Source organism: Electrona antarctica, assembly GCF_951216825.1.
Source record: "Electrona antarctica genome assembly, chromosome: 9".
NCBI classification, from domain to species: domain Eukaryota; kingdom Metazoa; phylum Chordata; class Actinopteri; order Myctophiformes; family Myctophidae; genus Electrona; species Electrona antarctica.
This window is the reverse complement of record NC_136790.1, coordinates 38,940,134-38,967,452: the sequence shown is the minus strand read 5'-3', so window position 1 is coordinate 38,967,452 and position 27,319 is coordinate 38,940,134. Positions and strand designations below refer to the sequence as shown.

General features: G+C 42.5%; 1 protein-coding gene across 1 annotated transcript in view; it reads left to right on the top strand.

The window, feature by feature from the left end:
• Positions 1-206: 206 nt before the first annotated feature.
• celsr2 (cadherin, EGF LAG seven-pass G-type receptor 2) overlaps positions 207-27,319 on the top strand; it is a gene marked incomplete at both ends in the record, with an annotated part of 65,945 nt that continues 38,832 nt past the window's right edge. The window contains 2 exon segments of the mRNA XM_079510722.1: positions 207-3,768; positions 23,236-23,946. Coding sequence (XP_079366848.1) covers positions 207-3,768; positions 23,236-23,946 — 4,273 coding nt within the window.

The following is a 27,319-nucleotide window of genomic DNA, read 5'->3' as shown; positions in this document are numbered from 1 at the left end:
GTCCCGCGGACAGAGTGGAGGTGTCGCCTTGTTTAGATGAAGAAGGTTACTGTGGTTTGTCTCATAAATTTCACTGGATTATCATCTGAAGTGCGGCGAGGAGAGCATGGATACACTACAACAAAGGACGACGCACAGACGGAAAGTTTAAAGGAAAGGCGGCAGGAATTACGACTCTGAAACCGGGTGACCACTTCTCAGGAGCGATGCGCGTAATTAAGTTGGATTTGTTCTTCATGTTCGGGTGGTTACAACTCATCACTACGTTCTCGAATTCTTACATTGTTCACATCAGTGAGGATGCGGAGCTGAGGACAGTCGTAGCAAGTGTGGAGAAGAGCGCACTGTGCACTTTGGATCAGGTAATCGTTCCAAGATTCACACACAGCTTCATTAAGACGGACGCAGCGGCGGGTGTTGTGTTCGTCTCGGACACAATAAAGTGTCCCTCGCTCCGCTCGAACCCCTTCTCCGTCTACACTGTAGTGGACTGTAAGGACAATGGCTCTGGCTCCAGGCATCTCATCACCAGCCAGTACGATGTGCATGTTCATGGTAGGAACTGTTCAAACAAACATAAAGGAAAATCTAAATACGATATGGAGGTTATTAGTCTATTGAATCCCCATAGCCCTCATCTAGAGTGCTGTGAGGCAGGCTCAGCTTTATTCCATGTATGGGATCTGTTACCTGCCCCCTTGACCCACAGTCATGTCCACTGCAAAGTCACCGAGAGCTCCAAGTTTTACTTTTCCGAGGGGACATTGTTTGCGTCTGAGACGCTGTGCTGGCGGCATGACACGCTTCATGAACTTGACTTGCATTGTAACCAGCTCAACGGAAATGCACTAGGGTCCAAAGTTCACAACATCTCAGTCCACTGGCGTGTAGGTCAGGGCCCTTTCAGGCAGGTCCACCTGGGGAAGTTATTGGAAAAGGCTGCCCAGTCTGATTCAGGCATTGTGAGCAGGAGGGGGAAGAGAAGCGTCAACAGTGGCCCCCAGTTCCAACCACCGATGTACCAAGTGTCTGTGCCAGAGAATAAGCCAGCTGGTACCCCTGTTGTTGTTTTGAAAGCGGTGGACATGGATGAGGGTGAGGCGGGCAGGCTAGATTACTTCATTGAAGCTCTGTTTGACAGCCGCTCAAACAACCTCTTTGCTGTTGACCCAGCGAGTGGAGCTGTCTCTACCGTGGATGTGCTTGACAGGGAGACAAAGGACACGCATGTGTTCCGTGTGACCGCAGTTGACCACGGCACACCCCGCCGTACAGCCATGGCCACCCTTACCATAACAGTTAGTGACACGAATGATCATGACCCAGTGTTTGAGCAGGAGGACTATAAGGAAAGTGTCCGGGAGAACCTAGAGATAGGTTATGAGGTCTTGACAGTCAGGGCCACCGACGGAGATGCCCCGGTTAATGGTAACATACTGTATCGTGTCCTTAACAGCAATGGTTCTAATGATGTGTTTGAGATTGACTCAAGATCCGGGGTGATCCGCACCAAAGGGCCAGTAGACAGAGAGGTGGTGGAGGCCTACATGCTTTTGGTCGAAGCAAATGACCAAGGTCGTGACCCTGGTCCCCGCAGTACCACAGCCACAGTTCACATCGTGGTGGAGGATGACAACGATAATGCTCCGCAATTCAGCGAAAAGCGCTATGTGGTGCAGGTGGCGGAGGACATGGCCCCCAACACACAGATCCTGCAAGTTACAGCCACTGACCGTGACAGGGGGAGCAACGCGGTCGTTCACTTCAGCATCATGAGCGGAAACACCAGGGGCCAGTTTTACATTGATGCTCAGACAGGGCAGATGGACCTGGTGAGTCACCTGGACTATGAGGCCAACAAAGAGTACACCCTGCGCATCCGAGCTCAGGATGGAGGACGCCCACCACTGTCCAACATCAGCGGCCTCGTCACGGTGCAGGTGCAGGATGTCAATGACAATGCTCCCATTTTCGTCAGCACCCCCTTCCAGGCCACAGTGCTGGAGAACGTGCCACTGGGCTACTCCATCATTCACATCCAGGCGGTCGATGCGGATTCCGGAGATAACTCCCGGTTGGAGTATCACCTCACAGAAACCACACCCAACTTCCCCTTCATGATCAACAACAGCACCGGGTGGATTGTTGTGGCTGCTGAGCTGGACAGGGAGAGTGTGGATTATTACAACTTTGGGGTGGAGGCCCGCGACCATGGCCACCCGGTCATGTCCTCATCGGCTAGCATTAGTATGACCATCCTAGATGTCAATGATAACAACCCAGAGTTCACTCAGAAGGCCTATTACATGAGGCTGAATGAGGATGCTGCGGTGGGAACCAGTGTGGTAACAGTGTCTGCCGTGGACCAGGACATCAACAGTGTGGTGACTTATCAGATATCTAGTGGAAACACCAGGAACAGATTCTCCATTACTAGTCAGAGTGGAGGAGGTCTTATCACATTGGCGCTGCCCTTAGACTATAAGATGGAGCGGCAGTATGTCCTGAGTGTGACTGCAAGTGACGGAACAAGGCTTGACACCACCAAGGTGTTCGTGAATGTCACAGACGCTAACACGCATCGGCCTGTGTTCCAGAGCTCTCATTACACAGTCAACATCAATGAGGACAGGCCCATGGGCACCACTGTGGTTGTGATAAGCGCCACCGATGAAGACACAGGTGAGAATGCACGCATCACCTACTTCATGGATGACAGCATCCCTCAGTTCAACATCGACTCGGACACGGGCGCTGTCACCACTCAGATGGAGCTGGATTACGAAGACCAGGTTTCCTATACGTTAGCCATCACAGCCCGGGACAACGGCATCCCTCAGAAATCTGACACCACCTACCTGGAGATACTGGTGAATGATGTCAATGACAACTCCCCCCGGTTCCTGAGAGACCATTACATGGGCTCAGTTATGGAGGATGTGCCGAAGTTTACCAGTGTGGTCCAGGTCTCTGCCACTGACCAAGACTCGGGACTCAACGGACGTGTCTTTTATACCTTCCAGGGAGGAGATGACGGTGATGGAGATTTCATAATTGAGTCCACTTCCGGAATTGTCCGCACACAGCGGCGTTTGGACAGGGAAAATGTGCCGATTTACAGCCTGCAGGCCTTTGCTGTGGATAAAGGTGTGCCTGCACTGAGAACATCTGTGAACATCCAAGTGACCATCCTAGACGTGAATGACAATCCCCCTATGTTTGAGGAAGAAGAGTTCGACATTATGGTGGATGAGAACAGCGCCATAGGCATGGTAGTGGCACACATATCAGCCTCAGATCCAGATGAAGGGAGCAATGCCCAGATTATGTACCAGATAGTCGAGGGGAATATTCCAGAGATTTTCCAGTTGGACATTTTCTCTGGAGAACTCACCTCCTTGATAGATTTGGACTACGAGACAAAGTCTGAGTATGTGATTGTAGTTCAGGCTACCTCAGCCCCTCTTGTCAGCCGTGCCACAATTCACATGAAACTTGTTGACAAGAACGACAATGTGCCCGTGCTCAAAAACTTCCAGATCATCTTCAACAACTATGTAACTGATAAGTCGAGCAGTTTTCCCACTGGAGTGATCGGACGCATTCCTGCCTACGACCCAGATGTCTCCGACCAGCTCCACTACAGTTTTGAGATGGGGAATGAGCTAAACCTAGTCATCCTGAACCAAACCACAGGGGAGATTCAGCTGAGCCGGGCTCTGGATAACAACAGGCCCCTGGAGGCATCCATGAGGATATCTGTGTCAGGTGAGGCCATTATTACCTTTAATTGCGTGCTTTCAACCCCATGTATTTTCTGAATATAAAAGAAGAGTAGAGAGTTAAGTAGGCTACATGTTAGAGAGATTTATTCCTGTACTCTACTGTACTATGCTCCATCTCGTCATTTGAAATTTAAATGAAATTCTCTGGATACTACAAGTGATGAGTATTTAAATGTGGGTAAGTGGGTTTCCTTAGCTCTATTATTCCAGTATTCTTTCCTAATTTCCTTTAGAATGAATCATTCATGAGGAAGGATTACCATTCAGTGCATGGCCTTTTATGTAAGGCCACTGTATCAAAACATATTCCCATCTGTGACAAGCCCCCTCAGATCTTTTCAGCAATTCACTGAGCCTGTCAGGCAGTGACATACTTATTCAAGGTAAATTGTTGCATTTGGTTATTAGGTGGCCACTTTTGTCATCTTATTAAAGAGAAGACTTGTTTATACAACCCAGATTTTATCATTTAAATAGCTGTTCATCTGAGCATGTCTGTAGCCAAATGCTTGTGTGGGATCCACACGCCACTGATCACCCAACCCCCTCCTCCTGCTCCCTTAATTACTCATCATACGTTATACCATGAAAGGTTTCATTAAATTACAGTCTGCTTCTAATGAGTTTGTCTTACGATATTTAGAGATGACAGGTTGGGAAACACTGGTGTCATCTGTTTGAATGACTTGTGAAACAGTTACTGAACACTGTTCATAAGAAGACCATAATTATGTAATACTCAAGCATGTTTTCAGTCATCACTTAACCCACTTAACCCCCCCCCCCCCTACACATTTTGCACAAATGAACACTTTATTGGCTATGATGTGACTGATGTGAATTTCTTTTTTTTTTATGTTTTTTTGTGGCTTTCGCCTTTATTTTATATTTTTTATGGAGGGACAGACAGTAGGCTGACAGGAAATGGGGAGAGAGATGGGGGTTAGACATGCAAAGGCCGTCGGGATCGGGAGTCGAACCCGCAGCACACTGCCAGACTGGATGACTGAATTTCATCTGGGAGAGAGAATGTTTTGTGCTGGGATCTTGTGCGTGCCACTTGCTTATCCTTGACCTTGACTCTATCGTGGGGGGTGGGGGGTGTTATGAGATCAGCAGCCTGGGGCCAACATTTGGCAAAAATGGCTGATCTACATGCTCACAATGCATCGCAATGCGACACATTGTGAGGGTCTTGTAGAATATTTTTGGCAAATAGATATGGTGTAGAAGGAAAAACTAAAGGAGGGGACCTATAATTGAGCCCTGGGGACACTGGTCAATTAAGTATGTATTCTATGTAGGATTTAAGTGGTCAAAGATTTAAAAAAAAAAAGGAAAAGGAAAATGTTGCATAGTAACCACATGTTTATTACGATACAGGCTTTGATTGTTGATTGTTGACATGGAATTATTCTACTGGCTAATTAAGTGCTATGTTCGTGTTAAGGACACTCATACTCCTAATGCCAGAAACTATATTGTTTAGTCTGGGTACAATAATGGATTGGATGCCTGCTTTGTTTTAACTATCTGGCCTCCCTTGAGTCTCCTTAAAAGAGGAGCCCCAAATGACAGATGAGATTTCTGCCTGTTTCTCTGGAGGACAATAGTGAGCTGTCGATTTTCAGAGGCAAGTGCTAGAGCACATATGAGCTTCTGGTTGGGGGCAACAGCTGTGACTCTTCCAAGGACCAATTAGAGGCCTTGTTTCTCCGCGCGCGTCCAGCACCTGCTGGGGTATATGTGTCAGCACCCCTGCTGGGGAGAGAGGGAGGTGGATGGGAGGGATAGAGGGCAGGGAGAGAGAGAGAGAGAAGTGAGGCCATAAAGTGATAGCATTAAGTGGCATGTATTGGAGGATGCACAGAGAACTGCAATATGCAGGGTTGATCATTAGTGAGGCACTACTGTAGAGGGAGATTGGGGTATAAAGATGAGCAGATTTGAATACTGCTGACCACAATTTATAAAAAAGCTTCTCCCTCAAGGGACCTCTGGAGTATCCCTATTATCCTTTTGCTTTATGCCGTTTAGGAGGCCACTTATGATGGATGATTGTTGACAGGGTCCGTTATGTCTTGTTAGACTGTTATTAACATAGTTTTAGATTAGAATACCACACTAAGTATTGAACAGATGTTTTATTTTGATCTTTACAATCCCCAGATATTTATCTCGACAAAAAGATGCATTGTAATGTCTCAATTATTTATATTGAATTAGTTAACGATGTTACCCAGACACCCACAACACCACTGTGTTGTATTGATAAAAAATAAATCTAAATGTTGTGGTCAAAACATTGAGGAAATAAACCATGAATTACAAGATGGTAATAAATGCACCATGGTCAACTAGGAGGACACAATGTAGAATGTCAAATGTAGCATTTGTATTTACTGAATTAGCTGCATTCAAATTATTCTAAATAAATAAAAAATAGCAGTGTTAATTTACAGAGCCTTATCTATTTACTAGCACTTTTAGCTCTCTTAACATTGATGGTTCCAATAATTCAAAACAGCCACAAAGAGGGTAACACCTGACTAATGGACTCGATTAGACAGCGTATGTGATTGCTATCGCTGCCAGGTGATCATGCATTTGGCTTTGGGTGTCTTTATGAGTGTGTTTTTGTCCATAGCTAATCTTGCATAATACTATGGCCAATCAGCATCATATTTCTTCCTCACAGGCCATGGACCTCAATTCAGACAGATAACAACAACCATATCATTTTATATGTATTGTTGCAGTGCAATCATCCCGTCCGTCTATGGACCGGCACTAGCCAAATGTATGCTGCTGCATGAGTAATCATAACGGCATGTAAACATTTTGGCAGTTATGTTCGTCAACTACATTAACAGTATGTTTTATAATTTGCCCTATTTGCTGGACTAGTCCCATACTTCCTCTCGTAAAGGACAGGCAAATGAAGTGTAGGCCAGCCAAACCTGCCACATTTCAAATGTAAAAGTAATTATCAGAATCCTTTATTACATTACCCCGTGTAATTTACATACTCGTGCACAGCCCAATACATTATCATCACATGCCCCCCAGGCCCAGACACAGAGAAAGATGGTGAGAAGTAGACAATGAATGTGTATGAGAGAGGGGGAGGAAGACAATAGAGACGATGTACTACTGGTAATCAGTAATCACATGCTTTGCTTTAAATGGCTGTATGTTGGGTTCTAATTTTTCTCCCTGAGTTAAAGGTAGCGGAGAGCGATAGAGGATAGTCAAAGTCACACCAATCCAGGGAGTTATGATGAGAATTCTGCTCACGGCGCTGGTTGGGAAGCGCTATAGGCTCTAGGATTAGTTTGAGTGCATCTGAATCCTGGGATCTGTCTGTTCTCTGTTGACATACTAGGGAAGTGGAATACTGTTCCGAGGCAAGCATGAGCTTGCATAAATAGGTGTTTGCATTTGATGGGGAAGGATTTTGTCTCTTTCATCCTTGCAATAGTCCTTTGTGTTTTTTCTTTTTAAGATGAATTGTATGCTTTGCGTATGGTATTATATAGTATGACAGGAAATGCAGTCAGAGTGGATGTATATGGTCAGTCTGTGAGATGAATTTGAAACCCATGGCATCAAATCCATGGTACAGTATGCACCTTATCCCACCATAACATCCTGTCCTTTGTTTGGATAGAGAAAATGTACAGCCCAAGCCACCAGAAGTGAGATTGAGCAGTCAATTATACCCTTGACTAATGAAGGCAGGCTTATTCTGTTCACATTGCACTGCAGTTGTATACCAGAAAACACAAATGTCATGTCAGCAGAAGCTAAGGAATCTCTAAAGTTCTACAATTGTGTTCAAAACCTCTCCAGACCTGTTGATTTCTGGCTTAGCAGTTGCCTCCTGTTTTCAATATTTTATTGAAAGCTGCAAAAACACTCACAACATCAGATTTCATGTTGCCCACATAGCCTATAAGTATTAACTCATAAGTAGCATTAAGTGTTATATGGAAAGTATTATAGTTCACAGGTGGTGTGTATGTTTTATCCCGACAAAGTAATTAGTTATCTTTCTTCTGTTGACAGCTGAAGCTTCTGAAGACAATCTCCATTTTATTATAATTTCTCTTACAATCTTTTAGTGCAAAACACAACAGAACATACCTTTTTCTCAATTCACAAAGGCTCTGTAGTGCTGTTGAATGTTTTCTCTTTTCCGCCTCTTGATTGGCATTATCCTCGCATGAAGATAATGCTACAAGAGTGGAATTTTAATTGAGGAAGCTCCTCTCCCCCATATCTTCTAAAAGAGAGCCCAGCCTGTCCCAGTCGGTGCAATTTCATTACAGTCTATTAAGACTTTAAGCTCTGTGTAGAATGTAGATAGAGTTATTCAAGGGTTTTTGACTTCATGACTAAGCTGGGTGTAATATTAGCTGTTGGATGATAGCTGCAGAGAACTGGTGCTGTGGGGCCTCCAACAGCGGGACTGTTCGCCTTTCAAACTTCCTCGCTGTTCTATTATTATTACTCACCTCCAGTACACCTTTCTGTTGTTTATGCTACACCTTAATTAATCACCCCCTTGTGGTTGATAGGTTTGTAGTGGCATAGTCGTAGGTTTGTAGTGGCATAGCCGTAGGTTTGTAGTGGCATAGCCGTAGGTTTGTAGTGGCATAGCCGTAGGTTTGTAGTGGCATAGCCGTAGGTTTGTAGTGGCATAGCCGTAGGTTTGTAGTGGCATAGCCGCTTGCGTACACACATGTTCTGTTTGTGTGCGTGTTGTGTGTTTTTGTTTGACTTGTGCCATCTGTAATCAGCTGCCTGCATTTTATTCTCTGCGCTTTACTCACCTCCCACGATGGCGTTAGTCACCCTTGCAGGCTTGCATGGAATGTTTGTATCACAGTTTCTCTTTTTCTCCCTTTAACATCACCTATCACCTTGATCCTGTTTCTCTGTCCCCTCTTTTTATTGGCCTGTCATCCATTCCTACTTTTCTCCTATCTTCCTGTGTCCATGGTTCTCACCCCTGCAACCTCCGCTGTTCCCTCCCATCATTTCAAGCTCCTCCACCCTCTTTCTTTTCTCCCCCTCTCTCCTTTGAGTGATGCCCCCCCTCCCTAGTGAAAGGAAGAATGCTTAGAGAAATGCTTTGTTAAGCACCCAGTTGTCATGGTGAACCCAGCAATGCTTGAGAAATTCCTTGTGGGTGGGGACAAGGGGTAAGGTCCCTTTTGTGAAATGAAGATTGGGGGAGGGGTAGCACATAAAGTTCTAAAGTGCAACTGTCCCCCTCTGCCTCTTTCTGGTGAAGTATGTGGTCTTTCTTTGGACCAGGAAAACTATAATGCTTGGAGTCACAGTGACCTGTCCTCCTGGCCGTTCTTTCACTGTGCAGTTTATAATTCCACCAGTGACTTTTTAGGTGAAAGCTGAAAATCCAGCCTTGTATTATTTTTGATGTCATTGCTGTTGGGCATAACGTTTTTATGTTTATTCTGTGATATAATGCCTTACTTCGTTACACTACAGTCAGTGTCATACAAATGTAGCAGAAATAATGATAAAGTCTGTGTTGGTTTTATACATAGTATAACCAATATTAAGTATAATATTTAAGTATTTTAACAACAGCTTGTGAGTGTGACTAAATAATAACTACTGGATCCATTGGAACACAGGTTTATTTTTTCCATTTCCTGAAAAGTAACAGTTTTGGACATAGATACGAGGTTTCTAGCCAACAAAAAAGTGATATGACAGTGTTGTCCTATATGGTCTTTGATTTGTGACATGGACACCTCCACAAGGTTATCTGATTCCCCGCCGTCGGCTTGTTTCTCAAAAGGAGAACATCCCTTTGTGGGCCTTGTTTCTTGCTTGGTTGCATTGAAGGTCCGGATCAGTTTTGGGGGCTGGCAGGTGGGGGGTGGGAGTGGTATGACATCATTGCTGGGTGGTGGGGATGGGGGGGGGGGGGGGGTCATGTTTGGTATTAGCATTGGTGCATCGCTGGGGTTGAGGCCTCTGATGCTGGCGTTTGCAAATAATCTCATGGTTGTCCTGTATTGTCCCCACTATCACAGCAGACAATGGGGACGGGGAATTTAGCGGGCTCTGTCTGGGATCACACCCCACTTTCTTTGTAACAACTCATTTGCCCTGATGCTGTCTTAAGGAGTTTCACTGTGGTCTTATTAGTCAGCCATGAAGTATCCTGTTTATTGTATCGTCTGATGTGCTTTGTTTTGTGAACTAATCTGCACTGCAGTGAAACATTTCTTGAGTATGAAAACCCTTAGTACAAATTACATGTTGTCTTCCTGTGTAATAATTGCAATAATTAATAAAACTAATTTAACAGATTATTAAAAAATAAGTTTACTAAATAATCAATTCATAATCTATCCCTATTTGGGGTAAGCATAAGTGAAAAGTTTAAAAAGTAAAATAATAATAAAATATAGTGAAAATATAGCCTGCCTTCGTCTCACCATTGTGAGACGAAGTATAACATGACTCTTAAGTGGTTCATCTATTAATCCATTTAGTTAAAAACAGTTAAAAACATTCACTTTGAAAGAATATATATTAAAAGATTTGCACCACATTTTTACGATTTTTCAAAAATAGCAGACCTACAAGTTCATAGCTATGAGCTTGTAGAGCTGCTATTTTTCTATAGCTAAAGTATAACATAATGCTTGAAACACCAAAAGGGGTTCCCGCCCAAAACGGGGTAAGACGCTTCTCGGTTATTTGATTAATCGAAAAAGTAAACGATAGAATTTAAGAAGATAATCAATAGATAGAGGCCCCAAAGAATTTAAAAGGATAGATAGATAAATCCCTGAATAATAGTAAAGAAATCATTGTGTTTATGTTCTTACACTGTGACCAACACATATATGTTCTATGTTCTGACACATATGTTCTGTGTTAACTTTTAACACATAGCTGCCTTGTAAGCGTAATGTTGTGATGATTCACAGTGACCTGTGAATGAACTGTACTGGGTTTGTATTGTACTCCAGTCAGTGGTTTGGTTTGATGGTAGTCATTGTGGTAAGAGGTGTGACCAATGAGACAGTGAACCTCAGTGTACAGGAAGTGGCTACATGTATTGCAAACTGGTTATGGATAATCATAGGATGCCTGTGAGTTCTAACTTCTCTGAACAGATTGTTTCTGTTTTCTTTTACACTGTTTTGTTTCACACTGACCGAGTTTTCCACCGACTGAGCCAACTTGAGGCAATTTAGTGATCTAGATGGCTTTGACATTTTAAATTCATAATCCCACACTAAAGTTTGACATAATTCCCATGTTTGTCTTCCCACAATATTTTTTTCTTAAGGGATTCAAACATAACTGCATCATATGATTACATTTGATAATAATCATAATTATTATTTTGTTTTCACTTTTCAAAAGGCTGTTTCAAAGTGCTTTACAGAAAAAGACACAATAGCACAAACCATTAGAATAAACACAATCAATTAAAATATAGAGCATAAGACCCCATAATACAGTAGCCCAATAAAAACCAATTAAGTGCTAAATGAGGAATAGCATTTACCATAGAACAGATTTACTATAAAAATACCTCCCTGTAAAAGCAAGTTTTGAGAAGTTATTTTCAGAAGTACTTTATTTTGAGCTGGGGTTTGCTAGCCTCAGTTTCTCAGGTAGGGAGTTCCACAGCTGTGAGGCTCTATAATGCTTGGTTACCCATGAGGCGGGCTGTGGGAACAGCGCAATTATATCTATGATGATATAGGTAGGAGCAAGGCCATGTATGGCTTTAAAGTTTAAAATCAATTCTATACTTAACAGGTAGCCAGTGTAGCATTGCAGTGATGCTACTGGCCTGGAGATGGCCTTTTGGCTGATCCCAGAATACAGGGAATTACATTACTTTTTCAAGGTCCGCCTGAGATAAATCTGTTACATACAATATTCCTAATTCAGAGAAAGAATGAGTACTACATTTGGGTGATTTGTATGTCAATACAAATTGTGGGTGGAGTGCTTAACGTTGGAGGACAGGTTCCCATGCAAGTTTCTTTCCCAAGCACCCGTTAGGTTAGTTTCAAGTTTTGTGACACCCATCATTTTATATCAGAGAGACATGTCACATGCCATAACATGAGATAATTTGACTGTCATTAACAGTAAGCGGAATATAAAGTTGGGTGTTGTCCTCATAACAATTTAAATTGATATTATAATTACAGTCAGATCATCTGACCCAAGGGAGGTATATAAATAGAAAATAATAGGACCAATAATTGACCCCTAGGGAATACTACACGAGAGGGCGGCTAGGGATAAGAAGAATGAAACTTGCAAGAGCAAAGTCCTTAATGCCAACAGTTTCCCAGGCGTTAATCGAATGCTGAACTCAAATCTATCTACATTAAAAAGGAGTCTGCAGCGAACAGTAAGCCATTGTGGTAACATGAATAAGAGCTGTTATCCGGTGCTGGGCATGGATTGTTATTGCTCAAGAATATTACTGCCCTTATGTAAAATTAATTGAGTCAACATACTTAAAAAAACAAACGAAAAACATTTTGATAGAAAAAGTACGTTTTACCAAAATTACGTCATTTCATTTTTCACAGACATGAGAACACCAACATGCCCCCCAAAATCTGGGAGCCCCTCAAAATCTGGGCGCCCCTCACTTCACTCACACGCGCGTGTTTTTTATTTAAGGTACGACATAGGTACTAAAACAAGAAACGACATGCTCAGTATGTTTTCTATACCGAATGAGTATTGGTATGGTTGAATAACAATCTCATGCTTGGTCACTTCTCTGCATGCTAATGACTCTTTACTATTGCGCTGACAGCAGTTTTCCTTTGATATGTAAATGTATTGATTTGAATGTGCAGATCCTTCTCTTTGGCTCGAAGCCCCTTCATGATAACCAAAGAATCTCTGGAATGCCGTGTTCTTATGGCTAGATAGAAAAGTTAACGTTTGACTGAGGATTGGTGTCTGTTTTCAGTTATACTGGCCAGTGGCCACAAAATATTACAAATACATTTTCTTCCACGATTGTCAGCTGTACGCGAGTGGTGAAACTGGCTTGTGAATCTGCTCTATAAATCTTCTGAATTAATGGTGACACATTTCCTTTACTGGATTAAAATACTGAATATCACAATGGAATCTAGTTTGTTTTGCACACTTTAGTATTAATAAGGTTTGATTGAGGTGCAAAAAAGTATGCCTGTATTATTTTTCTATCTATTCTGTCTATGAATATTTATTCCACTCTGCCTATTAATGAAGAGGCCGCACAAACACAGAACTCCGCTACAGATATGATAATGGAACATTATGATGCTCAAAGCACTTTATTTTGATCTAAATGGCACTAATATTGCTCAGATATGGATAACAGCAAATCTGCTGCGTAGGAGTTTGAAGCTCTCTATTCGCACCTTTTTATCGGAGAGTGAAATCTGTAAGTGGGCTTTGCTGTGATATATTAACTGCTTGTATTCATTTGTTCTTAGTTTCATAGTGCAGCTATATTCCAACAATGGGACTTAACTAGCATGTTAACCCCTTGACACCAGTTGCATTATCTAAACCCAAATCTGGAATCAGCCTCAATCTGCTCATCTTTATTTAACGGACAAAAATAGCCAATCTACAAGCTCTCAACATGTTGCTCCATGTGAGCATGCTATGTTGTAGCTTCAGGCCATTAGGCGATCAGATTGTACCCAGGTTAGATAAAAAACAATGCACTACAAACGGTGATATGGTGATGAGAGCCATTGTAAGGAGGTGGACACCTAGCAGGGGGCATTGGTTGTATTTTATGTAGGAGGAGGGGCCATCAGCTTTAACCGTTGCTTGTTCTGTGGGGGGTCAAGAAGGGGGGAGTTGGCAGGGGGAGGAATGAAAGGGAGAGAGGGGGTGGGGGTTCTTCTATGAAGCTTATTCATTTCCTCAACAACTTTAGCATCATTCTCCTCTCCATTCAGACTACAGTGCGTTCAGCCTGTTTCATGTTTCATCCTTAGTTAATTCAAGCACTGCAATGCATTCCCCAATGACATTTTAATATGTTCTCAAGGGCCGCTTTTCTTTTTGATCATCGGGAATTCAAAAATCTTTTTTTAATTAAAAGAACACCAAACAGGGCACACATGACTGATTTAATGAACGAGAACTCTGATAAGCATCATCTAGTAAATAGTATTTTTTTCTCACGATCCCTGATCATTACAGCTTACAGCCTTGATGAAAAAGGGGGGAAAATAAGTTCTGCTCTTTCATGCTTTAACCCAAATCGACCCTCATTAACTTCTGTAGACGACTCCTACTTCTTTTGATGGAGTGCTCATTGAGTTGCAGCCCAGTAAGCGGGGTGGGGTGTTCTGCAACACACAGACGCAGGTAGAACAGAACTCCTAGTTCCAAATTCAAAGACCCCCATAATAACTCTGAGAGTGTACAAATGTGGTCCATGTGACCATAGTAATGACCCAGACAACAGCGTGTGCTGCAGAAAGTGTGTGTGTGTGTGTGTGTGTGTGTGTGTGTGTGTGTGTGTGTGTGTGTGTGTGTGTGTGTGTGTGTGTGTGTGTGTGTGTGTGTGTGTGTGTGTGTGTGTGTGTGTGTGTGTGTGTGTGTACTGTATACACTGGAGGTACATATATGTACATACAGTAAATATGTTGCATACAATGTTGTCACATTTGTGGTATGTATACCGGTATACAAGATCACTTGTTTAAACAAATTATCCTGTCACACACACCAATGTCTTGTCTAATTTAGGGAACAGAGAACTGTGCAGGGAGTGTTGTCCTGCTTTATGGACTGCAGCTTACCTACCATCAAAGGTTCCAGTGTTGATGTGTCTCAGACCACAGTGTGGTTTACTTGAATGCCGTAATGAATAGGAACTGCGCAAGAGGCAGTAATCCCGTCAAGGTGATGGCAGAACAAAGCTATTCTCTGACTTTGCTACACCAACGCTACAGAAAGCACAACCCCAAAGTGTAATATATTAGGCAGGGTCATCTAAGGGCAAGCACAATCCCAGTAATTCATTTATGCTATACCAAGGGCACAGAAATTCACTTTAATTGAATCACACTGTCTTATTGTCATCCCCAATGGGAGTGCGCTCCTAGGTCGAGCTGTGTGATTTGTTCTGATCATTGTGTAGACAGATGTGGTGTTCCTGTGAGTGTCTGAGGGATCCTTGCGTGAACAAGTTCAAAGACTCAACACTTGAGCGTTTGTCAGCAGCATGTAAACACGACAGTGTCTGCTAGGGGAGTCGCACTAGTACAATTGTTTGTTTACCATTTGCCATTCTTTTGTAAACCTCCATGTGTTGACCTGGCAGTGCGTGACGGTTGAGGCAGTTCTGGTTTAATAGGCAACGGTTGCCGTTTTATAATTATATCAATATCTTGATGCTAAGAAATGTTCAGCATGCTTATTTTGAATTATCACCTCAATCAAAAAAATAACTTGCAGCAAGCAAACATTTCTGCACGGCTTGCTAGGTAGAAAGAATGCAAAGTGGACCAACAGCCTTTAATTTCCCTCTGAAGTGATATTTAATTTATGACCTCTGAGTCTCCACTGATGTTAGGAATGGGACCCTGGCTTCACTACCCTTTGATCCACTAGGTACTTAGTGCGTGCTGCACATACTGTAGTGTTCCTGTGTAGAACCGACACATGGGCTGCTGCTAAACCATGTTCCCTACTCCAAAGTGTGCCAGCATTATGCAAGTATGCAACGCACAACTGCCTTTGATGGAGCTTCTGTGTGCCCCATATCGCAACGAATATGCCTTGTTCATATTTTTATCTTCTATCTGTGGTGTCATCATCATCATGGGTCTGATGTATGGCTGCTAGGAGACCTGCTTGATGATGATTATTTATCTGTCTACCATCAGGTGATGAATGGTATTTTTCATAGTTGTCTTTATAATGGCTGTTCCCTCGCCACACTAGACCAGATGTTGTTCTTTGTCACTCTCACCCGCACGTTTTGGAATATACGTCATGGACTGCATGTTAGTTTTTAAATAGTCAAGGTGTATTGATTATAGAATTTAAATGCTGCTGTTTCCCAGTGCCTTTTTGAAAAGGGGGGCTTTGGGCTTTGGCCTGACAGCGCGTCGCGTGTTCAAGTCCCGTTCATGACGACCTTTGCTGCATGTCTCTCCCCTTCTCTCACTCCCTCTTTACTGTCTCTCTTCACTTAGTTGATACTATCAATAAAGGCAGAAACGCCAAAAATAAACCTAAAAAACCCCCCCAAAAAAACCCCAGAGCTTGTAAATACAGCACAGTTGAGAAGCAGGAGTTAAACTATTAATCTGGTGTCAGTGAGGTCAGATGTAGAGTTGCTGGCCTGCTCCATATATGCAGATCTAGTATGTCAAACCATGTATGGCTATCCAGGGTTTGATGAGGTCAGTGTCGTGATCTTCATATATGGAGATCCAGGTGTAGGTGATGATCCAGTCTTCTCCATGTATGGCTATCCTCAGGGTTTGATGAGGTCAGTGTCGTGATCTTCATATTTATGATACAGGTGATGATAGTCAGCTCCACGTATGGAGATCCATGTGTTGTACCAACTTGGTTAATTTGCAAGTCTGAGTCACGTCGCGGCAACAACAGTGGTTATCATGAGACACAATATGGTCATATATTGACATTCCCATATTATTATTATTATTATTATATATGGGCTTAATATTGATGACATCAGGGATCTCCATATATGGGCGTAACAGGGATTGTATTATTAGGGCATCGGATGTCATGTGATTTTTCGTAGTAAATGCGACCTGTGGTCGCAATAATATTTATTATTTATAGACATGTTGAAGTAATGTTAAATACATAATGCTTTACATAAAACTGAAGAAAAAACAAAAAGCTGATAGTGTGCAAAAAATATATATGAATAGTATGAAAATTTGTTATTTTAGACAATCAAACAAAATTACAATATCTAAATTTATGGAAAAGCACCATGAAAAAAATCAAGCATTCATAGGGCATTAACCCAGTACATATAAAATGTATGTCTTTGTATGTGTTTACCTCGCTTACAGCAAGTCGCTCTGAATAAATCGTAAAATAAATAAATCATAATAAATAAATAAAACACTGTTGAAAGAGCTTTGGATACCAGCGCGTTTTAAGAAGTGACTTAATATAAGAGAAGCAAATGTATGTGGCACATATAGCCACCGTCCTAGTTTTAATGACCTTTGTCTCATGTCGTTACCCAGTCTTATCTTTCTCCCCCGTGTGTCCTGTCACTGACTGTCCAGTGTACAGAAATCAATGAGGCACACATTCCATGAATGCAATCTCTGAATAAAGCATGAAAGACTTCAATACAATAATGCTGGACAGCCTTCCCGGCTCTCTCAGCTGCAGGCAAGGTCAGTCCGAGGGATAGAGTGAGTGGTAGGAGGGCTGTTGATGTTTCTTTCTCTGTCAGCCATGTTATCTCTGTGTCCGACATGACTTTGTTGACATTTTTCTGGGCTCAAATAAGAGATGGGCAGCATTTATGGCCCATGGACCATATATGGACCATAATGAGGCTGTAATAATGACTGTATATTTAATGCTTTCACATGCCTCAGCCCGTTTCAGCTCTCTTTCTTGTGTTCTCTGGCAGTGATCAACTGCTCACTTTCTCCCTTCATCACCTTCCGCATTTACATACAGAAACTTCATGCAACACCATGAGTTTTCGTCCTTTGTCACATTCAACATGAATATACAGTATATACACACAGAAGCGTAATGTCACACGCCAATGGCGCCATGTCATTTCTTCCTTTGTCACCTTCAGCATTTACATACAGAATATTCACGTCACTCCCTGTTAGATCTTTGCACTGAATCATTCCCATTTTTTTGTAGGATTTTACGACATGCCATTCATAATTTATAAACGCTTGATGGTTGGAACTGGATTTCATCAATATTTTACAGTTTGAAAGCTGAGTCTTAAGTCTCGTAACCTTCTGGCTAATATTTTGTATTAAGAAAGGGAAATACACAGCAAAAATATTTATTCCTATATAGGTACATTATATGTGTGTGCTCTTATGTTCTAGGATGACAAACATTATTTGACAGACCAGTGATTGTTTGGCAGGCCTAACAGGCCTGGTGTTTAGTCCTTTCCTTTTGGTACCATGGCCTGTGTGAGTAATAAATGTCAGAATATGTTTCCTATTCAGCTGAAGATGATTTCAGCTGCGGAAAAAGGACAAATTAAGTACAAATTTAAATCATTCAATAATTTCCCGAGGCAACATCTGCTTTCCTTTAACTTCAACATAATTCTTAAATGCTTATCTTTAATATTCTCCTATTTTCTGATTTCTGGGCCCCAAAATGAAGGTATAGACTATAGGCTCTGCATCTTCTATATGTATATATTTGTAATTATGTGGCTGCTCTGCCAATGATGCCTGCCATGCCTGGCTCACCTACGGTCCTCACACACAATTCTGTCCTGGCACTTCCACAGTCTCAGTGTGAGTTTAATCCTTTCCTGGCTCTACTTGTTAGCGACAGAGCGTTTTTGGCAGCCGGAGGCCCAGAATGGGTCAAACAACCCAGCTTAAAGGAGTGTCACACTCCATTGCTGGCATGTTGTCTTGTAACCAAATAACCATCCTTCCTTTACTCTTTCAATTTGCCCATCAATCCCCATACACTATCTATCCCTAGGCAGAGGCTCCTTCCCCATGGAAGGACAACTGTTTGAAGGATAGCCCGGTTTTCTTTTTAGAGGAGATTCTCCTCGCACTCAATTTCCCAGCACCATCTCACATTAAGCCCAGCTCAATGCTAGGAGGAAAGAATGTGAATTGGCGGAGGACTAAGGCAATGTCTGTCCTCATACATTGAGAGCCTAACCTTTAACAAAGTTGCGTGTTCCGATGGCGGTGTTTCCGCTAATACTGCCGCCGGAGAATCTATGGTCTTGTGATTTGCATGAACAAAGGGAAGTCTCAGAATATTAATTGGGCATAAATATTTTGTTGCTTTGTGTGACTTTAACCCATTCAGGCCTGACGTCGAAATAAAAAAAACGTTCGCTCTGAAAGAATATATATTCAAAGATTTGTGCCGCATTTTTACGATTTTTCAAAAATAGCAGACCTACAAGTTCATAGCGCGCCACTCGGTGGCGCGCTATGAGCTTGTAGATCTGCTATTTTTCAATAGCTAAAGTATAACATAATGCTTAGTTAAAACACCAAAAGGGGTTCCCGCCCAGAATGGGTTTAAAGCTATAATATGACACACATGCGTCCTCAGGTCTAAATGGGTTAAGAAATGCTTCATCAGTTCACCTGTGTTGCATGTGAGGTAGGGGTGTAATTATTCAACTGCATCGATTTAGAATGAAAAGACTCTAATATATATGTTTTTATTTTGGCCAAAATAAATGGGGTAATTTATGTGAAGACTTTAAGGTTGCAAAAGACCTGCTTTAGTTGTGCCCATTGGTCTCAATGGTCTGTACTCTGTAGGGCCTACAGAGTACTACAGTGTAGGCGCTGTCACTGACTGTCTCCCATGAAACTCAGCTTGACATGTGACATTTAATTTGATTAGGATATGTCAGACCAATAATTGGACAAGGACAGATTTAATTGCCCTCGGAGCTCTCCTTGGTTTAGTATAGCATACTGCGTAATTAATGTCAGTATTACTATTTCTACTATTTTTAATTTCCAGCTTGTCCAGTCTCAATATGGATTTTATAGTTGCTTATTGGCTTTATGTTTAGTGAAATCTTCTGCAATATTTCTGATTTAGCATTTAACATTGACGATTTAAATGAATACTAGATGGGCCAGTATATATATGCAGCTTAGAATAAATGAAACATGTAACAATCCAGCATGCCTGGTCTTCAACCTCCAAAATGTACACGTCTCCCCTTTTTGAGTCCCCCTCACTTGCTTCTGGCTGCTGCCTGCATCCATTACAAAACACTGGTGATGGCCTACAAGTCTACTAAATGCATTATATACCGTACATTACATTATTATTGTAAATAACTGTTTTTATTTTACAACTATGAAATATTTAAACAATCATTCACAGCTGTAACGTAGCTCAAGTATAGGATTATAAAGTTATTTTCGTATATACAGGTGTGTGTGTGTGTGTGTGTGTGTGTGTGTGTGTGTGTGTGTGTGTGTGTGTGTGTGTGTGTGTGTGTGTGTGTGTGTGTGTGTGTGTGTGTGTGTGTGTGTGTGTGTGTGTGTGTGTGTGTGTGTGTGTGTGTGTGTGTGTGCGCGCACGCGCAGGTGTGTGTGTGACGTGTGTGTGAGTGTGTGAGCACGAACACACATCTCTCTGTTTGTTTGTTTGTTTGTTTGCATTCATGTGTGAGTGAGTGAAGTGACTCCCTCAGTCTGTCCTTTGATTGCCCTGTTTCATCTGCTTAGGCCCTGTAGCGCTCTGGTGCTGGAGTGGCTTGACTGAGAGCAGCAGGATTAAAGCTGTGTCAGACATGGGTCCGCTCTGCTCGTCTTGCTCTATCCCTCTCCTTTCCCCCTTTGGCACTCAGTGTTTAAACTTGCCCAGCGCCAGACAGAGATCCGGTAACTTTGGGCAATGCTGTTTGTTTGTGTGGGTTCTGTGTTCCACCAGGGCTTACGGGTTCTGTTCCCTGGCCGGCTTCCAGAATCCCCCAAACAAAGCGTCCTATTGATTATCTTTGGTGGGGGGGGTGGAGGTTGAGGCTTGTTTTCGTGACAGGTTTGATTTGATTAGATGCGTTTTGTGTCACTCTTTGACCTCACTCATTACACACTAGTTTTGCCAAATGTGTCATGGAAAAATCTTTGGCATCTTAAGATTTGTTTTTGGCCACTAGAGCAGTGGTTCTCAAACTTTTACATTTCCAGGACCAGGACCCCCACAACTCTCAGAGTCACAGATCTGTAAGGTCCATTTAGATTCTACATTTTAGAACCACCTCAACAAACCCTGAGGGTCATTGCCTGGACCCCACTTTGAGAACCACTGCAGCATGATCTGATCATTAGCTAAGTTGTAAACCCCAAGGTGACTCTGAAACAGGCTCAATTTGTAGGCTAGTGGTTTTTCAAATGTGGCAAAGAAAGGTATGCCTTGAAATGAAAAGGAAGTAAGGTCAATTGGTGTTGAACTCCAATTTCCTTTTTAAATATTTATTATAATTGCAAGTTTGGAACAAATATTATTACGCTTCACTGGACGGAAAACGAATATGACCTGAGTGAAACAGGTCTATCGTGGCATAAGACTCTTGACTGGAGCAGTCTGTAAGTTGTTTCTAACAATGATTTGTGTTTGTTAGCTACAAACAAAACTTTTCTTTCTGTTAGTTTTTATTTAGATGAGGCAGTCTGGGATTCAGGTCTTCATTATAATTTTATTCTTCAGTAAGCAATCGCCTGAGTGCTCCAGGAAAAAGACATGGCTGATACTTGCTGATAAGCAGTTTTTCGTTGTACTGCCTTGATTTATAATGCAGAGAGCAGGACAGAATATCGGCTTAACAAAGTCACTGCTCCATGAAATTGTGGGCATTGTATAACTGATGGCTGAGATATGCTTTGTCATCAAGGTAATGATGATGTAGATATACTGTAATAATATATATTCCTAAATTGTAAATTGTATAATAATAGAAATGTATCAAAATAGACAATTAAACAAAACAAGGCAATTGTGTATTTAGTGAGAAAACATAATTTCACTTCACTTCCTGGGGTTTCCGGTTAAGGCAAGAATGTCTGTGAAGGGTGTGAAATTACTGTTTGGAAACTCGCAATGTAGCGTATTGTGCTCTGTCTCAATCTTGGCATTTGGTAGTTAGCCGTCTTGGCTTGTAACAACAAACTGGGGGGAAAAAACCATCCCATTGTTTTGGGGTTTATGTGCAAACCGACGTGTTTGACATTGAGTAAACAGTATTTTGTGTAGATGTTTTAAAACTGGTTTTGCACAGGGGCGTGATTAGGGGTCTCAGAGGATGGCAATTGCCACCCCTTAGAGTTCGCACTTAACCTAAAATTAAAACAAATCTGCATGTTTTGTCCACCGTTTTGCATTTTAATCAGACTATAATGATTAATAGTGCACCTGAGCTCTAAAATATCATACATTTCTTGGTTCCAATAGACTCAAAGCACCATGTATCATGTATGTTTATTCATGCATGGTATTTTCAGATCATTGTGTTTAATATACATTGCTTTCTATTGCTGCTTGCACATGACGCACCATACGTTCATATGTTGTCATTTGAGTGAACGTTCTTCTGGGGTTTAAGACTGTTTGATATTGTGCAACATTGCAAATAGTTATGACCAGTTGGAGGTTCAGTTTTGTGTAACTCCTGTGTACTTCGCATTGGATGAGCATATGATCTTTCACTGTGTGTGTGTGTGTGTGTGTGTGTGTGCGTGTGTGCGTGTGTGCGTGTGTGCGTGCGTGCGTGCGTGCGTGCGTGCGTGCGCTAAACACTATTATAGTCTGCAACCAAAATTCATAGGTCTATGTCCCTTTTTTGCCACTCCATTACATGATGCGAAGCGTGCGCAGCTAGTTCAGGCAGACAACTCGTGAACGCACCTACCTGATCTGGTGACTAGTCTCATGCACTCTTTACCTGATCAGAGCGGCTATTTAAACCTATCTGCCATACCTGCTCATTCCTGGCTTCTCTCCTGCTGTGCGGATGTGCGTCGCTGCTGCTGCTGCTGCCTCCCTGACTTACTTGCTGCTAAGCTGCTGCTCATGAAGTTTTTTGCAAATCCCACCACCTCCCCAGCATCCACCTGTAGGCTCTGTTTCTAGATCCCCCTGCAATCCCTGTAATTCTATTTGGCTTATAACTCAACTAAAATGTTAATGTTACAGGGAATGAATGGGGACGGAGCCCTGACGCCAATCTATGCTTCATATATCTATGCTCAATTATGCTCATTAAATATATATTCTAAATTAATTCTAAGAGTTGTCTGACTGAAATTGCACGCTCTGAATTTAAATTAGGTCTCAAATTTGACCTTGTCTTCGTAACAACCCAGTGTTTTACATAAGGATGCATAAAGTGTGGTGATACAGTGGAAGCCATTGATGTCTCCTACAGTAGCAAAACAGTAAGCTAGTGCAGAGAATCAGTGACCTTGATTTTCATTTGTTTCAAGTATAAATGAGCTCTGAGGAAAGATGGGATTTCTAAGCTTTTCTTATATCAAAGATTCATAGATACGTTGTTCAATGTTCATGGAGGATTTCTTTGATTTAGGTGCTAGAATCGTCCAAGGTTTTCTTTGTTAAAGATAAAATTGAAGTTCATCGGCTGAAAAGTATCAATTTCACATTTCCTGTTCCTTCCTTCCTTCCATTTCAGATGGAGTCCATTCAGTGTCGGCCCAGTGTCTCCTCCAGGTGACCATCATCACAGATGAAATGCTGTCCAACAGCATAACGCTGCGGCTCGCCAACACCTCCCAGGAGCACTTCCTGTCCCTGCTGCTCGCCCAGTTCCTGGACGGGGTAGCCTGCGTCCTCTCTGCCGACCGCGAGGACGTGGTTGTGTTCAACGTCCAAGACGACACCGACGTCAGCGCGCGCATCCTCAACGTCAGCCTGTCTGTGGCCATGCCCACCGCCGGAGACGCCCACCGGCCCGGAGGCGTTAGCCGAGGGGGCGAGCGGGCCGGGAGAGGGGTCGAAGGCGGTGCTGCGGAGGCAGAGTTCTTTGGCTCCGAGGAGCTTCAGGAGAGGCTCTATTTGAACCGCAGCCTGCTGGCACGCATCTCCTCCCAGCAGGTGCTGCCCTTCGACGACAACATCTGCCTGCGCGAGCCCTGTGAGAATTACATGAAGTGCGTGTCGGTGCTGAAGTTCGACAGCCTGGCGCCGTTCGTTTCGTCCGACACCATTCTGTTCCGACCCATCCACCCGATCGCCGGACTGCGGTGCCGCTGCCCCACCGGCTTCACGGGGGACTACTGTGAGACGGAGATCGACCTGTGCTACTCTAAACCCTGTGGAGCTCACGGTGTGTGCCGCAGCAGAGAGGGAGGCTACACGTGCGAGTGCTTCGACGACTACACAGGTGAGAACACTCAATTGGTTTCATGCCTTAACTGATGGTGGGTTTTATGCTCAGTGGGATCTCATGGTGGCTTGACTGATTTCAGAATCCAGATGCCATTGAAATGGACCATTGTTATGAAATGTGATAAGATAAACTGGTTGAACACAATAAGCTGTACTCCTGCTCAGAGGTTGGTTTTGACCACGGCCCTATGGGATCTTGACCGCCTACATCTGCTCCACTCACTGTCACCTCTCACTTGTTTATTGAATGTGTCCATTTACAGACTGTAAAGCATTTGACACAATGATGACCCCAGTTGTGCACTGTGCAGACAGATGCGGAGTGAGGAGTTATTGATTTTGTAGACTCACACAAGTCAGTAAACACTTTGCTCAACTAGAGAGACAGTGGACAGAAACTCTGGGTGGGAACAATAATGGGGCCTTCATAATGGCACGGTGACATGATTGGCTTCCAGAGCAGTGGGTGTAGGTTTGTTAGCGACTGTGCTCGCCGCCATTCTAGTCAAGACTATTGATTTTATAATCCTGGTTCCAGTCAGCCATATCGGACGGAGTTAAACACAAACACGCCTCTAAATGTTTCCTACACATGGTATTGGTTAGTACCATGGAAAACATGTGTTACTGACCCCTTAACTCACTTAGACCTCTGGCCGCAAACATCTTCTAGATCTGCTATTGTCACTACTTTTATGTGACACTCTTGTATGATGCAGAAAAAGCATGAATTTATTAAAACTTGGAGATACAAGGCTTCTCGCCGGGACAGCACAATATATAACAACTAAAATGACAAGGATACTTTCCTGGATTGAATTTATATTCAGATTTATTTTGAAACAAATTGCCTATTGCCTATTTTCTCGGGGTTACCAATGCATCTGAAAGCTCCAAGATATCTATTTGCACCTGTCAAGTTATTATTTGGTAATCTTTCTGCACGCATACATACATATATTTACCCAACCTCCCTAGAAAACAGCTGATATGATCAGACCTCTAAAAGAGTGTCTCAGAGTAGAGGGCTGATTTGTCATTGCAGCGTGATAATGTACTATAGCAGTGCGCTCATTCCTTCCAGCAATCTTTACTAAATGTCAGACCCCTGCAGAGGGAGCAGTGTTTTTGTATTGTGTGCTAGACATGGATGCGACAAAACCAATAGCAATTTATCTGTGCAGAGGAGAATTTCTGACAGCAATAAGGAAATTATTAATTATGGATGGCTACAGATGGAGAGTCTCTCCTGTATCCACCGACCCCCAAAGCATGAAACGCACACACACACACGCACGCACGCACGCACGCACGCACGCACGCACACATGCACTAGTAAAAGCAAAATTGCCTTGGATAAAAAGTACAAAAAAACAACAGATAAAAGGAGTAAAGGTTGATGCTGCTGGAGAATGTTCTGAGGCTCCATATTTAGAAAAGAACAAGGCACTTTGATGTGATGTGATGTATTGCTGAGTTACAACTGCGTACACACACTTTTGTTAACTGAGAGTGCTTTAACTGGGTATGTCGTGTGGCCTTTTGTCTACATACTATTATGCACCTCAAGGTATTGAAGATTGTCTACTTTCACTCTGGTTATGGAGGAGGGAATTTATATTCCGTTATGTTAATATGTATGAATATCAGCATATTTTCCCCGCTCTTTGTTGAGGGGTTATGTAGGTCAACACAGATTCTATTCCTTCTTTCTTATTAGTCTTCTTTGAAGCTGTGTAGTGGTTTTATTACATCTAGTGTTGTGATTAGTCTAAATGTGATCTTGTAAAGTAGCAGTACACCGCTACTTTAGTGCGATTGTAACTTCACTGTGTACTCGCTGTTAACCACTTAAGCCCTGCCGCTGTACAATGGGGCAGCGAAAAGGGCCAATCTACAAGCTCACAACGCATTGCATCACAATGTAAATCAGCTATTTCCGTTATCAGCAAAATTTTATCAGAATTATTTTTTTACTTTAATAGGCCTAATGTTTCAAAGTAGAAGCAGATTTATGTAGATTTTTTCCAAAATGGTCTTGACGCCACGCCAATACAGAATAATTATCTTAATGAACATCCATTAGATTGGAACTTATTTTCAACGTGCTGTGATTACCAGTCAGTTGCACATGCCTTTTTCTCAGTTGATGATTTAGGATCATATATAATCCTGTCTGCTTCTTTCTATTTGTTCGAACAAGGTCATTCAGTCAGGTTGAAAACGACCGCTTTTATTTGATGGATTTTCCTCTGTAATCTACATCTCCCACTGTTCTGCCTCAGTGAGCGTTGAATTCACCGTTCTCCCCACTGTGCTCAGTGCCTAAGTATGTTGGACTCAATTACTCGATGTGTGTGTGTGTGTGTGTGTGTGGTGCGCATGCCTTGTACGTGGGCGTGTGTGACTGCGTATGTTAAATTGCTCACTCCATGTGGGAGGGTAGGTAAGTAAGTGCTGAATAGCTGTGATCATATGTGCATAGGATGTTGTGTTGTGTACTTGTGTAGTGTGTGTGTGTCTGTGTGTGTGTGCGTGCGTGCGTGCGTGCGTGCGTGCGTGCGTGCGTGCGTGCGTGCGTGCGTGCGTGCGTGCGTGCGTGCGAGCGTGCGTGCGTGCGTGCGTGCGTGCGCATGTACGTGAGGCAGAACTGTTGGCCCGTAGGCGTTGCCAGATGGCGGTTGGGTTGTGTAGAAATGCGAGGAAAATCTATCAGAGAAGGAGCAATGTTCATAAGGATATAGTGAATGATCTAACATGTCTGAGTCAGTCTGCAGAGAGACAGACGACCCAGACTGAATAACCCTTTCGCTAACCTACATTTTGGTCTTACACTGTATAGTAGCTGTTTTTCTCGACATATCCAAGGCTGGTAGATTAAATTATTCTGACTGTGACTGTTATCATATTGCATATGCCCGTAGAAATATTTCATCAGCGTACCGCCAACTTCTACGTGGCCATGTCTTAATGGCCTCTGGTTATGTATTATTAAGTGAAAAATATTCATGAATGCACTTCTAGCTTACTCTAGGAATGTATATCGCATTATGGAATGGCAGTGTGCAGTCAGTGTGCAGTGTGCACCACACCTTTTGAAAAACTGAACTAAACATACTGTAAGCTTAACACTGGCAGAGTGATACTTTAACCACTCAAGCCCAAATTATATATGTATGTACGGTAATAGTTGACCTACAAACTAACAACATCTTGCATCGTGATATGTTGTGAGCAATGCATGTTGAAAATGTTCAATTTTAATGTTGACCTTTAATTTAACCCCCTCACCTATCACATCTCTTCCTTCATATATATTTTAATTATTTCAAAAGATAGTTTAAATTAAAAAAATCACAACTTTTCAT